At 40.6% G+C, this 12,534-nt stretch overlaps 1 protein-coding gene across 5 annotated transcripts in view; it reads right to left on the reverse strand.

The window, feature by feature from the left end:
• The window catches only part of RANBP17 (RAN binding protein 17), a 364,714-nt gene that overhangs the window by 97,831 nt on the left and 254,349 nt on the right, over window positions 1–12,534 (reverse strand). For all 5 annotated transcript variants that reach the window (XM_062188701.1, XM_062188698.1, XM_062188700.1 and 2 more), the window contains 2 exons: window positions 3,845–3,908; window positions 3,643–3,751 (listed from right to left, as the gene is read on the reverse strand). In XM_062188701.1, coding sequence (XP_062044685.1) covers window positions 3,643–3,751; window positions 3,845–3,908 — 173 coding nt within the window. The remainder of the gene's footprint in view (window positions 1–3,642; window positions 3,752–3,844; window positions 3,909–12,534) is intronic.

Consider the following 12,534-nt stretch of genomic DNA (forward strand, 5'->3'; position numbering starts at 1 on the left):
CCTTGATTTGTTTTATCCTGGGGAGGCCAATGATCAAAGCTATTTCTACCGAGAACCTGGCAGGTAAAACTGATTCCAGGAGCCACGATGATGGCATCTTGCTTATTGTACACTTGTCTGTCATTCATTGAGCAAGCATTTACTTAACACCAACAATGTAGAGGCACTGAGTTTGGTTTCTGAACAAGACAAAACAGACAAAGTTGACAGCTTGAAGGAGCTCAAAATCTTCTGGGAAGAAAACTAACTCTGGTTTTTAGTAAAGGAAAGCAACTTCGGTGACTATACCACAAATTATCACTTGATGGTTATAAAAGACATTTAATTATTAAAGTGAAAACCATTGATAAATTAGGAAGAAATTTCTTTTCAATGAATGTACAAGTAGTTGCTAAGGTTTTTAATTTTATTTATAATCTAGATTAAACTGATTTATTTGAGCACCTAGGATGATCCAGGTACTGCTACCAAAGACCATCTCTTTCCATTTCTCTTAAGGCGTCTAAACAGTGCTTGCAATGTAACAGACATTTAACATTTTTGCTATAAAATACTGATTTATACCTTACTGTGTTTTGAGTTAGATGTTTCAAAGGAATGTAATCCTGGGGAACCTAATCCTGTTAGTTATTCAAATTATATATGTTGGGGCTAACACTGTGATGTAGTGGGCTAAGCCTCTGCCTGCAGTGCCAGCATCCCATATGGGCACGGGTTCAAGTCCCGGCTGCTTCTCTTCTGATCAGCTCTCTGCTATGGCCTGGGAAAGCAGTAGATGATGGCCCAAATGCTTGGGGCCCTGCACCTGCATGGGAGACCTGTTAGAAGCTCATGGCTCCTGGCTTCAGATTGGCCCAGCTCTGGCAATGCGGCCATTTGGGGGAGCGAACCAGCGGACAGAAGACCTTTTTCTTTGTCTCTCCCTCTCTCTGCCTGTAACTCTCTCAAATGAATAATAAATACAATATTTTAAAAAATTATATGTGTTTACTTCAGTTTCTCATACCTACAGTTTACATTAAGCAATACATAGTAAATAAAAGTCTACCTTCAAAAAAGTGTACAACGCGGGGTTCTTTTGGACATCTTCCTGGATATCAATATTCAATGCAATACATGCATAGTACTGTGAAACAGAGACTTTGCACTGTGTTCTGGTTCTTATGTACATCTCTCTCTAACTTTGGTCTTCCCAGTTCTTTCACTGTGTGACAGGGTCATTAAAAGAGCATGTTGAAGGACTTCCCGGGAAATAAATTAAATCTAGCCAAGGGTTTCAAGGTCTTCTTCAGTCCTCAGACAAAAGGGAAGACAAGCAAGGCAAGCTCCTTGAGGCCAGCAAGCCTGCTTCATCTTTGTCTTGCTCTCAGAGTTTACTGCGGTGTGCTCTCCAAATGATTGTCAAGGACAATGACAGTCTGGGGCTTCTCCTTTTCTCTCCAAGGCAGCAGCCAGGAGGTAAAAGAGGCTAGCCTGCATTATGAAAAGCTGTCACTCAGATCTCCCCCTTGCCGAAGGTAGGGAGATGACTGGGTTTTGCACGTCTGGTTTACACTCTTCAAATATTTATAGATAGTTCTCTTTGCCTCCAGCCCTAGTTTGTCACTTAGCCAAGTTATACTTATATGGTTCTTTTAATCTTTCTCAGAAATCAATCCCACTAACCTCCTTAATCATTCTAGTTGCGTTTCTCTAAACTTTTGACTGTTTGTCTTTCTGGTGATTTACTGTGTTGAAATTCACAAAAGTAACTGGAGGTAGAATATAGAGGGATTTAATCACCTTTTTATTTTAGGGTTCAATGTCTTTTATGTGCAAAATAAAATTATTTATTTTCCTTCCTTTTGTATCATGTTTTTAAAAATTCATATTTAAGTTGATGGATCAATCAATACATTGCAAGAGAAAGGAAGAAAAAGTATCATCAGTATTATATTCTCTAAGGATGATGCTGTCATTGATTGAACCCTCTTACGCGTCTATAACTGATTGATCTCATCTGCAGTCTTCAAATGACAGGGAAATGGGAATCCAGAGTAAGATGGTCACTACAGAGAGACTTAAGTGCCATCCTAAAGGGCTGTCCACCTGTGGGCACTTCTGGTTAACTTCAGCTTTTCAATTAAAACAATTTAAAAACAAGGCAAATTTTGCTATTATAAAAGTAATTTATGAAAGGGGGAAAAACTACCCATAGTCTTCCCCAGAAAAATCTTTTAATAGCACTTGGTTATTTTTTAAAATTGACAAACTTGTATGCGTTTATTGTGTACAGCATGTTTTGAAGTATATATGCACGATGGGATGCCTAATTATTGCTAATTTATATATATCCTTACATAGTTATAATTTTTATGGTGAGAACATTTACCATCCACATTCCTAGCATTTTTCAGTAATTCAATATATTGTTTCTTTACTATGTTAAACAAAACATCTTTTGAGCTTATTCCTTCTACCTACCTGACATTTTTGCATCCTTTGACTAACATCACCTTAAGTGTATGGACCCCTTAGGTTGATTCCATGTCTTGTCTATCTTGAATAATGATGCAATAAACATGGAAGTGCAGACATCTCTTTGACATACTGATTTCATTTCCTTTGGATATATATACCCAGCAGTGGGAATGCTGGATTGTGTATCTGTTTTATTTAAAAAAAATTTTTGAGGAACTTCCATACTGTTTTCTATAATGGCTGCATTATTTACCATTTTTGAATAATTCCATGTAACTTTTCTCAATGTATTATTTATTTTCCCCAATAAACATGATCATACCATTGGTACAGTTAAACACCTTGGCTTTTCACTTAATAGTATAACATAAAACTTCATGGTTTTCATTTTTAATGACTACAGGCCATTCCATCAAAGAAGTGAATGTGATGTAATTTTACAATTTCCTATTAACTGTTAGACACATCATTTCCATTATTTATCTAATTTAAATGTCACGACGAAAGAAATCAGAGAAAAAATTTTCTGTATTTAACATAATTCCTAGATTTGTAGCAGTAAAATTAATCAGCAAAGGAATACACAGAAAGTAAATTTTGAGGTTAAAAAAAAAATTAATGAAGGGGCTAGTACTGTGGTGTAGCATCCCATATGGGCACCAGTTCGAGTTCCAGCTGCTCCTCTTCTGATCCAGCTCTCTGCTGTGGCCTGGGAAAGCAGCAGAAGATGGCCCATGTGCTTGGGCCCCTGTACCTGTGTAGGAGACCCGACCCAAGAAAGATGATCCTGCCTCCTGGCTTTGGATCAGTACAGCTCCAGCCATTGTGGCCATCTGGGGAGTGAACCAGCAGATGGAAGACCTCTCTGTCTCTCCCAATCTCTCTCTATCCCAGTCTCTCTCTCTCTCTGCCTCTCTGTAACTCTGCCTTTCAAGTAAATAAATAAATCTTTAAAAAATCGATGAAGTAGTATTTGAAGTAGAAATACCACCTTAAGTACTAAGATTGTCTTTTGACTCTGTTGTTAATGAATGAATGCTCAGTATCTTAAAAAGCTGTACAAAATTGTCAAAGATGGCCAATTCCAATACATTAATAATTGTATCCATTAGTATTTTAACTCTTTATTCACATATGTATATGCTGCTCCCTTATTAATTGAACTTCAACTCTTAATCTTACCTAGGTCTACCATCAGAAGGCGGGTGAGGGCTGTGTAGAAGGTTGTTCGGCACCTGAAGTCACTCAGACTGTAACTGTCAGTGATGCCAAGAAAGGGGAAGTGTTCACTCTAATGAAAGCAAAAGAATATCCAAAGTTACTAATGCTTTACACCTAAATGATCCGGAAAATTCTAGTTTTTAACTATGGAAATAAGCCTTACCGTGTGGTTTTTTAGCATGAATTTCACAGCATCTATTTTCACAAGTTTTTTTAAGAGGATATAGGTGCTAGAAGTTAAGGAGTATGGGAAAATGTATTTGTCTTATCAATATGTAATAAACCACAAAATAACACCAAACTATAAGGGCATCAATTTCTACTTATGAAGAATAAATATCGTTTCTCAAGAGTTTTCCTATAGAAATGTCTTTCATTTTGTTAAGAATGATAATCCATTATTAACCAGTGCAATTACTTTTTCTATCTTATACATATTCTAGTTATGGAAAGGAAGAATGAATTTTATAATTAAGACAAGAACTTCTTTACTATTAAAGTCTTGATAGTGGAAAATTAAAATGACCCCTTTTTACATCTTGGGTGTAACTTGAGAATTTCTTTTGATACAATGTTATTTCATAATAAAATAATTATAAAAGACCCATAATAGGCTATCAAGAAAGAAAATTACTCCATTCTAAGAAATGATAGGCTCAGTTGGTATAAATCTAAGATTAGAATTGAAATAGGAAGATAGAGCAGAGAGCACATTACCAATGTTGAAAGACAGCTTCAAGGAACTAGTATTTCACAGTGCCTACTGTGTGCAAGGCATTTTTCTGTGTTAAGGCGTCTAATAGTCACAATTATACTGTTAAATAGTACTCATTTCTATTCCCTAGACAAGGAAGCAGAAGATCAGAGAAGCTAGGTTGCTGGCCCACAGTAACACAGCTGAGACTGATGCTGCTGAGAGCTGAGCCGAGGTGTGACTTCAAGGATCGTGCTCTTTCACTGTGTCATATTGTCACCTGAATAGTTCCACTCAGTGAGAATCAAGTTGAGGAATCATAACCACGATACAAAGTTCAAATTATTTATGGTATGAGGTGGGCTCTAAGTGTATCTACTCAGTTTGTGAACACTGTCTGCTCTCACTTTATCATAGACACGTGCTCACTACCGTAGCTATCATATCACTACCATATCACTATCATAGCTCACTACCGTAGCTCCTAGCTTGAGCATCTCTTGGCCATTCCCTACATTCTTACTATATCTTTCTTGGTTGTTGGCTCCATTCATATTACAATGAAAACACTGGCTCTTTTCCTTTCACTAATATCTGAATATAGAATTTTGTAAATTGTCTCAGTATACTGGCACTGAGAAGCCTAATTCTACATTTTACTTACTCAGGTATTGGTGTCAAAGAGTGGAAAACACATGGGAACTTGAATCAGGAAACCTGGGCTCTTTGCTGGACTACGCCCTTCAGTCAGCTGGATGTGTCAGAGCACCATACCCAACCCACTTGAACCTTAGTTACCCTCTCCAACAAATGAGGATGAAACCTATGCCCAAGCTACTTTATAGGTTTGTTCTGAGGATCAGATGATGCAAATGTCTGCCAATTATAAATTAGGGAAGAAGACATAAAGATTTAGAGTTTACAGAATGTGGGGCCGGCGCCGTGGCTCAACAGGCTAATCCTCTGCCTAGCGGTGCCGGCACACCGGGTTCTAGTCCCGGTCGGGGTGCCGGATTCTGTCCCGGTTGCCCCTCTTCCAGGCCAGCTCTCTGCTGTGGCCCGGGAGTGCAGTGGAGGATGGCCCAAGTGCTTGGGCCCTGCACCTGCATGAGAAACCAGGAGAAGCACCTGGCTCCTGACTTCGGATCAGTGCGGTGCGCCGGCCGGTGCGGCCATTGGGGGGTGAACCAACGGCAAAGGAAGACCTTTCTCTCTGTCTCTCTCTCTTACTGTCCACTCTGCCTGTCAAAAAAAAAGTGTACTACCTAAAAAGCTTATTCTACAATTTCATGAGATAAAGCAGTATCATTTTTATTTTTCAGATGAGGAAACAAACTAAAAAAAATTTTTTACTTCCTAAAAAACAATTAGTATTATTTAGATCCAAATCCCTCTGACTCCAAACTCCAGTTTGCATATTAAGCACATATATTTGGTTCACCTCCATATTAGACTGTAAATTTTCCAAGGGCAGTGACCGCATCCAGGTACTTTCCTTAGTACACTGCTCTCAGCAGGACTCGATGCATTGTTTTTCTGGTAGGCTAAGGGTAAACAAGTTCAGAACTGATAGGTAGCAGGTTTTCCCCTGTAACCAAAGATGCAGATTTGATCATGTTTCAAAATCATCAATCACTGAGTAGAAGAACTGCCATTCAAATGTCACCCAGGTAAACAGGGGTGGGGATCAATAAACCTGCAAATATCTTAAGTAATTACCAAGTACAATTCTCTCAAAATTACAAAGTTAAAAGTGACAAGGTCTACCAGTAACAGGAATGCTACCATTAATAGGAATCTTCCTGTCAGTGCTGTTAATAAACAGCCAGTCATGTTTTGACAATAGAATATTTATGGAAGCAATAAACAGAACATTCACAGGAAGAATCTCATCTGCCAAAGACACATTTTCTGCAGAACCACATCTGTGCACTTTGTACCAAGGCCAGCCTCACTGCCTTCTAATAACATCTTCTAATTCTAAAGAAAAAAATGATTAAGAATGGATTTTTACTTTTTTCAATAAATAAAAAAATAAGAGTTCATCTGAATATTTATGTTACTTTATAGGACTTCAATTCAGAGTTAGTTATGGCTGTTAAGAGGCTCTGTAATGTTAACAAAAAGAAAAGCAAACAGACGCATCATCTTTAAAATCTTTATACATTCATTTTCTTCTTTTTTTTCTTTGTAAGATTTTATTTATTTATTTGCGAGGTAGAGTTACAGACAGTGAGAGGGAGAGACACAGAGAGAGGTCTTCCATCCACTAGTTCACTCCCTAGATGGCCGCAATGGCTGGAGCCAGGAGCTTCTTCTGTGTCTCCCACGTGGGTGCAGGGGCCCAAGCACTTGGGCTATTTTCCACTGCTTTCCCAGGCCATAGCAGAGAGCTGGATCAGAAGAGGAGCAGCCAGGACTAGAACCGGCACCCATATGGGATGCCAGCACCGCAGGCGGAGGATTAACTTACTGTACCACAGCGCCAGCCCCTATTCTCTTCTTACAAGAGACTAGGATTCTTTAAGTTGTATCATTTTCGTTGGGTGGGAAGATAGATAAATTTTGGTAGTACTAGGTTAGATTTCTGAAGCCTACTTAGAACAGCTCATAGCAGTAAACCGATTATATTAATGGTGGTAACAGTCACACTGACAGCACTAGGAGTCCTGAGCAGTGAGTAAGAGAACTGTGTAAAGATCACACACAGAACGCATACAGGGTAGAACTGAGATTCCCATCCAGATTTATATGAGTCTAAAACAGCAGCTCTTTTCACTAGGTTCCACCATGTCTACTTGACTTTAAAGAAACTGGTGTTCCTCTAGAGATAAAAACTTGAAATAACACTGAAACCAGAATCAGGAACAAGCCACAGAGAAACACTATGTTTTAGGAGGGACCAATTCATTATTGAGCTACCATCACAACTAGGACTGAGCAAACTCCAGAGTAGGGCTGTCTTGTTTGCAAATTACTTGGTAATATTGAAAGTTGTAGGGGCCAGCGCTGGTAGCAGGTAAAGCTGCTGCCTGCAGTACCGGCATCTCATATGGGTGCCGTTTGAGTCCTGGCTGCTCCATTTTCTACCCAGCTCCCTGCTATGGCCTGGGAAAGCAGCAGCAGATGGGCCAAGTCTTTAGCCCAGGCTCCAGGGTACAGATCTGCACAGCTCTGGCAGTTGCAGCCACCTGGGGAGTAACCCAGCAGATGGAAGACCTCTCTCTCTCTCTCCTTGCCTCTACCTCTCTGTAACTCTGCCTTTCAAATAAATAAATACATCTTTAAAAAAAAAAGAAAATTGCATACTTGGGGGCCACCTACAGCACTGGCATCCCATATGGGTGCTGGTTTGAGTCCTGGCTGCTCCACTTGGGATTCAGCTCCCTGCTAATGCACTTGGGAGAGCAGCAGAAGATGGGCTAAGTGCTTGGGCTCCTATTCCCACATGGGAGACCCAGATGAAGTACTGGGCTTCTGGATTCAGCTTGGTCCAGCCCTGGCCATTGTGGATATTTGGGGAGTGAAAAAGAAGATGGAAGACCCCCCCTGGGGGGGCTCTTTAAGGTCAATAAATAAATCTTAAAAAAAAAAAAAAAGATATACTTCGTGGTTTGTATAAAAGTTACTATTTAGCATCGTGGTTAAAATGCTGGTGGTCCGGCCGGCGCCACGGCTCACTAGGCTAATCCTCCGCCTTGCGGCGCCGGCACACCGGGTTCTAGTCCCGGTCGGGGCACCGATCCTGTCCCGGTTGCCCCTCTTCCAGGCCAGCTCTCTGCTGTGGCCAGGGAGTGCAGTGGAGGATGGCCCAAGTCCTTGGGCCCTGCACCCCATGGGAGACCAGGAGAAGCACCTGGCTCCTGCCATCGGATCAGCGCGGTGCGCCGGCCGCAGCGCGCTACTGCGGCGGCCATTGGAGGGTGAACCAATGGCAAAAGGAAGACCTTTCTCTCTGTCTCTCTCTCACTGTCCACTCTGCCTGTCAAAAATAAAAAAAAAGTAAAAAAAAAAAAATGCTGGTGGTCCACTATCACAGTGCCTGACTCTGGCTCTTGACTCCAGCTCTCCTTTTCTGCAGATCCTGGGAGGCAGCAGGTGATAGCTCAAGTCGTTGGGTTCCTGTCACCCACATGGGAGACCTGGATTTAGTTTCTGGCTCCAGGATTTGGGGGCCAGCAAGGGGACAATGCAGGCATTTGGGGGGTGGGCCAGCATGTTTCCTCTCTCTCTCACATGTGCTGGCTCTCACTCTCCCACTTCACAAATAAATAAATAAAAAAATTTTAAAAGGGAGATCCGTTAGAGCAGCCATATTACAATGTTATATAACCATATTATTTTTAATGTACAGATTTACAGAAAAATAGTATATACTTTATTTGTGCTAAATTAAAAAATAAAGAAAAAGAAACTACATTAATGGAACAACTGACTTTAGGCTGTTAGGACAAATTTAGGAAAGAAAGTATGGAATTAGTGGAATTAATACTATTCAATTGTATTAGAATTTAAAATCTATGAGGGTAGGGTCTGTGTTTTATTTGTCCTTTTGCCTCACACTTAGTAAATGCTAAATAAGTATTCGCTGAATTGAAAGAGGCCAATAAGATAAAGTAACTCATTATGATGAGAATGGAATTAATTAAAAATTCACTATTTCATTTTTTGTTTTTGGACAGGCAGAGTTAGACAGTGAGAGAGAGAGAAAGACAGAGAGAAAGGTCTTCCTTTTTCCATTGGCTCACCCTCCAAGTGGCTGGCGCACTGTGTGATCCGAAGCCAGGAGCCAGGCACCTCCTCCTGGTGTCCCATGCGGGTGCACGGCCCAAGGACCATCCTCCACTGCATTCCTGGGCCACAGCAGAGAGCTGGACTGGAAGAGGAGCAACCAGGACAGAATCTGGTGCCCCAACTGGGACTAGAACCCGGGGTGCTGGCGCCGCAGGTGGAGGTTAACTCTAAATAAGGAATTCTAGCTATTGTATTTAACACAAAAAAGCAAGCAGAGAAAGACAAATAAAGCCAGGAAAAGTACAGAGTTTAAAAATAAAATCATCATGGTTACCAAGTGGCTTTGATAGGTAATATACTCTTTGCTCACCTCCCTGCCTCCTGTGTACGCACCCAGCAATAGCAGGGGTCGCATCACCCTCCACCCAATGAGGAACACAATAACTCAGAAGAGCGCCTTCCCCCAACATGCAAGCTGTATGGCAAGGGGAAGTCAGCCTATTGAAAGCTTGTGCCTGCCCACCACCATAGAGAAGCGAGCCCAGCAGGCAGGGGCTCCACATACACGCCTGTCACCCACAGACCTATAGCAGCTCCCAACAGAGGGCCATGCTCACAGGAAAATCACCACAGGATGAGGGTACAGTTCATTAAGCAGTCCAACTAGTGCTGAAAACACCAGGGACTAACACCAGGGCATGCTGCAGCTGTGAGGAAAAGGGCTGGTCACACCAACAGAGGTAAACACCCTCCTCTACGGACATTCAGAGGAGAGCTACACAGGAGCCTTACTTTGGATACTTGCTCAACCATGAAATACTGAACAGAACAACCAGGCCACACCCACCACATGCCTCCTGCTACTCACTGAAAATATACACATCCCACTAAGCCATACAAATGCCGAAAAACAAAGGAAACTTAAATAAGAATAAGGAAGACACTATGAGCCCCGCAAAGGAACCCTACAACACTTCAATAGTAGAATGTGAAGATCAAGAGATTTAATATATGCCAGAAATGGAATTCACAAAATTAATCCTCAGACTACTTAGAAGCAACCAAAAGCAAATTCATGTACTAAATGAAAATTTTCCCACAAAATTGAGATATTAAAGAGAAATAAGAATAAAATACTAAAAATGAATAACTCTATAGATCAAATAAAAATGAAGTGGAAAGTCTCAGCAACAGAGTAAGTGAGACAGAAGAAGGAATATCAGAACTAGAAGACAAATTTCAAGAAATTTTACAATCAGACCAAAAAAAAAAAGAAGTTAGAAAACTAAGAAATACTGTTAGAGATCTACAAGATACAATCAAACGACCCAATATATGGGTGCTAGGAGTTCCTTGAAGGCGTGGAAAGACAGAAAGGATTAGAAGGCCTTCTTAATGAAATAATAACAGAAAACTTCCCCAATTAGGAGAGAGAAAGGAACATTCAAGTACAAAAAGCACATAGAACTCCCCCTAGACATGACCAGAAAAGATCTTCACCATGACACATTGTAATCAAACTCTCCACAGTAAAACATAAAGAAAAGATTCTAAAATGTGCATGAGAGAAACACCAGATCACATTCAGAGAATCTCCAATTAGACTCACAACTTACTTTTCATCAGAAACCCTACAGGCAAGGAGAGAAGGGCGAGATATATTCCAAGACCTTAGGAAAAAAAAACTGTCAACTCAGAAAACTGTACCCTTCAAAGCTCTCATTTATGAATGAAGGTGAAATAAAGATCTTCTTTAACAAGCAGCCCAGCCCTACAAAAGATGCTCAAGGATGTGCTACACACAGAAACACAGAAACATGGTCATCACTACGAAAGAAGGGGAAGGCAAAAATAACATGATAAAAATACAAAGGTAGCCCAAAGTTAAAAATAGCACTATTAAAGGAAATTTGGCAGGGCAAAGTCATTATTTAACAATAGCCACCTTGAATGTAAATGGTGTCAACTCTCCAATTAAAAACACAGACTGGTTGAATGGATTAAAAAAGAAAATCTATCTATTTGCTGCCAACAAGAAACACATCTCACCAACAAAGATACATGCAGACTCAAAGTGAAAGGATGGAAAAAGATAATCCATGCTAACAGAAACCAAAAAAGAGCTGGTAGAGCCATCCTAATAAGACATAATAGACTTTAATACAAAAACTATTAAAAGAGATAAAGAAGGGCACTATATAATGATTGAGGGATCAATTCAACAGGAAGATATGACTACTATAAATGTATATGCACCTAATTACAGGGCACCTGGCCATTTAAAGGGAGACATAGACCCAGATACAATAGTAATGGGGGACTTCAATACTCCACTTTTAGCAATGGACAGATCAATCAAACAGAAAATCAGCTAGGAAACAACAGAGAGTCAACACTATAGACCAAATGGACACAACAGATATCTACAGAGCTTTCTACCCTACAGCCAAAGAATACACATTTTTCTCACCAGTGCATGGAACTTTCTCTAGGATTGACCACAAGCTTGGCCATAAAGCAAGTTTCAGCAAATTAAAAAAACTCGAAATCATACCAAAAAAGGAGAAGACCCAAATTAATAAGAGATGAAAAAGAAAATGTAACAATAGACACCACAGAAATAAAAAGAATCATCAGAAATTACTATAAAGAGCTGTCTGCCTACAAAATGGGAAACCTAGAAGAAATGGATAGATTCCTGAGCACATATGACCTAACTAAATTGAGTCATGAAGATATCCAAACCTAAACAGACCATGACAAAACTCTAATCAGTAATAAAGACCCTCCCAACAAAGAAAAGCCCAGGACCAGATGGCTCACTGCTGAATTCTACCAAACATTTAAAGAACTAATGCTGGGGCTGGCACTGTGGTGCAGTGGGTTAACCCCCTGGCTTGAAGCGCCGGCATCCCATATGGGCGCTGGTTGTAGTCCCGGCTGCTCCTCTTCCAATCCAGCTCTCTGCTATGGCCTGGGAAAGCAGTAGAAGATGGCCCAAGTCCTTGGGCCCCTACACCCACATGGAAGACCTGGAAGAAGTTCTGGGCTCCTGGCTTTGGATTGGTGCAGCTCCGGCTGTTGGGGCCATCTAGGGTGTGGACCAGCAGACGGAAGACTCACTCTCTCTCTCTCTCTCTCTCTCTCTCTCTTTGCCTCTCCTCTCTGTGTAACTCTGACTTTCAAATAAATAATAAAAAAAGAACTAATGCCAATTCTTCTCAAGCTATTCAAAACAATCAAAAGGAAGGGAATCCACCCAAATTCTTTCTATGAAGCCAGCATCACCTTAATTCCTAGACCTGAAAAAGATAAAACAAAGAAAGAGAACTACAGACCAATCTCTGATGAACATAGATGCAAAAATCCTCAACAACATACTAGCCAATCAAATCCAACAACACATCAGAAGGATCATCCATTTG

This window comes from Lepus europaeus, chromosome 4, assembly GCF_033115175.1.
Source record: "Lepus europaeus isolate LE1 chromosome 4, mLepTim1.pri, whole genome shotgun sequence".
Classification (NCBI taxonomy): Eukaryota; Metazoa; Chordata; class Mammalia; order Lagomorpha; family Leporidae; genus Lepus; species Lepus europaeus.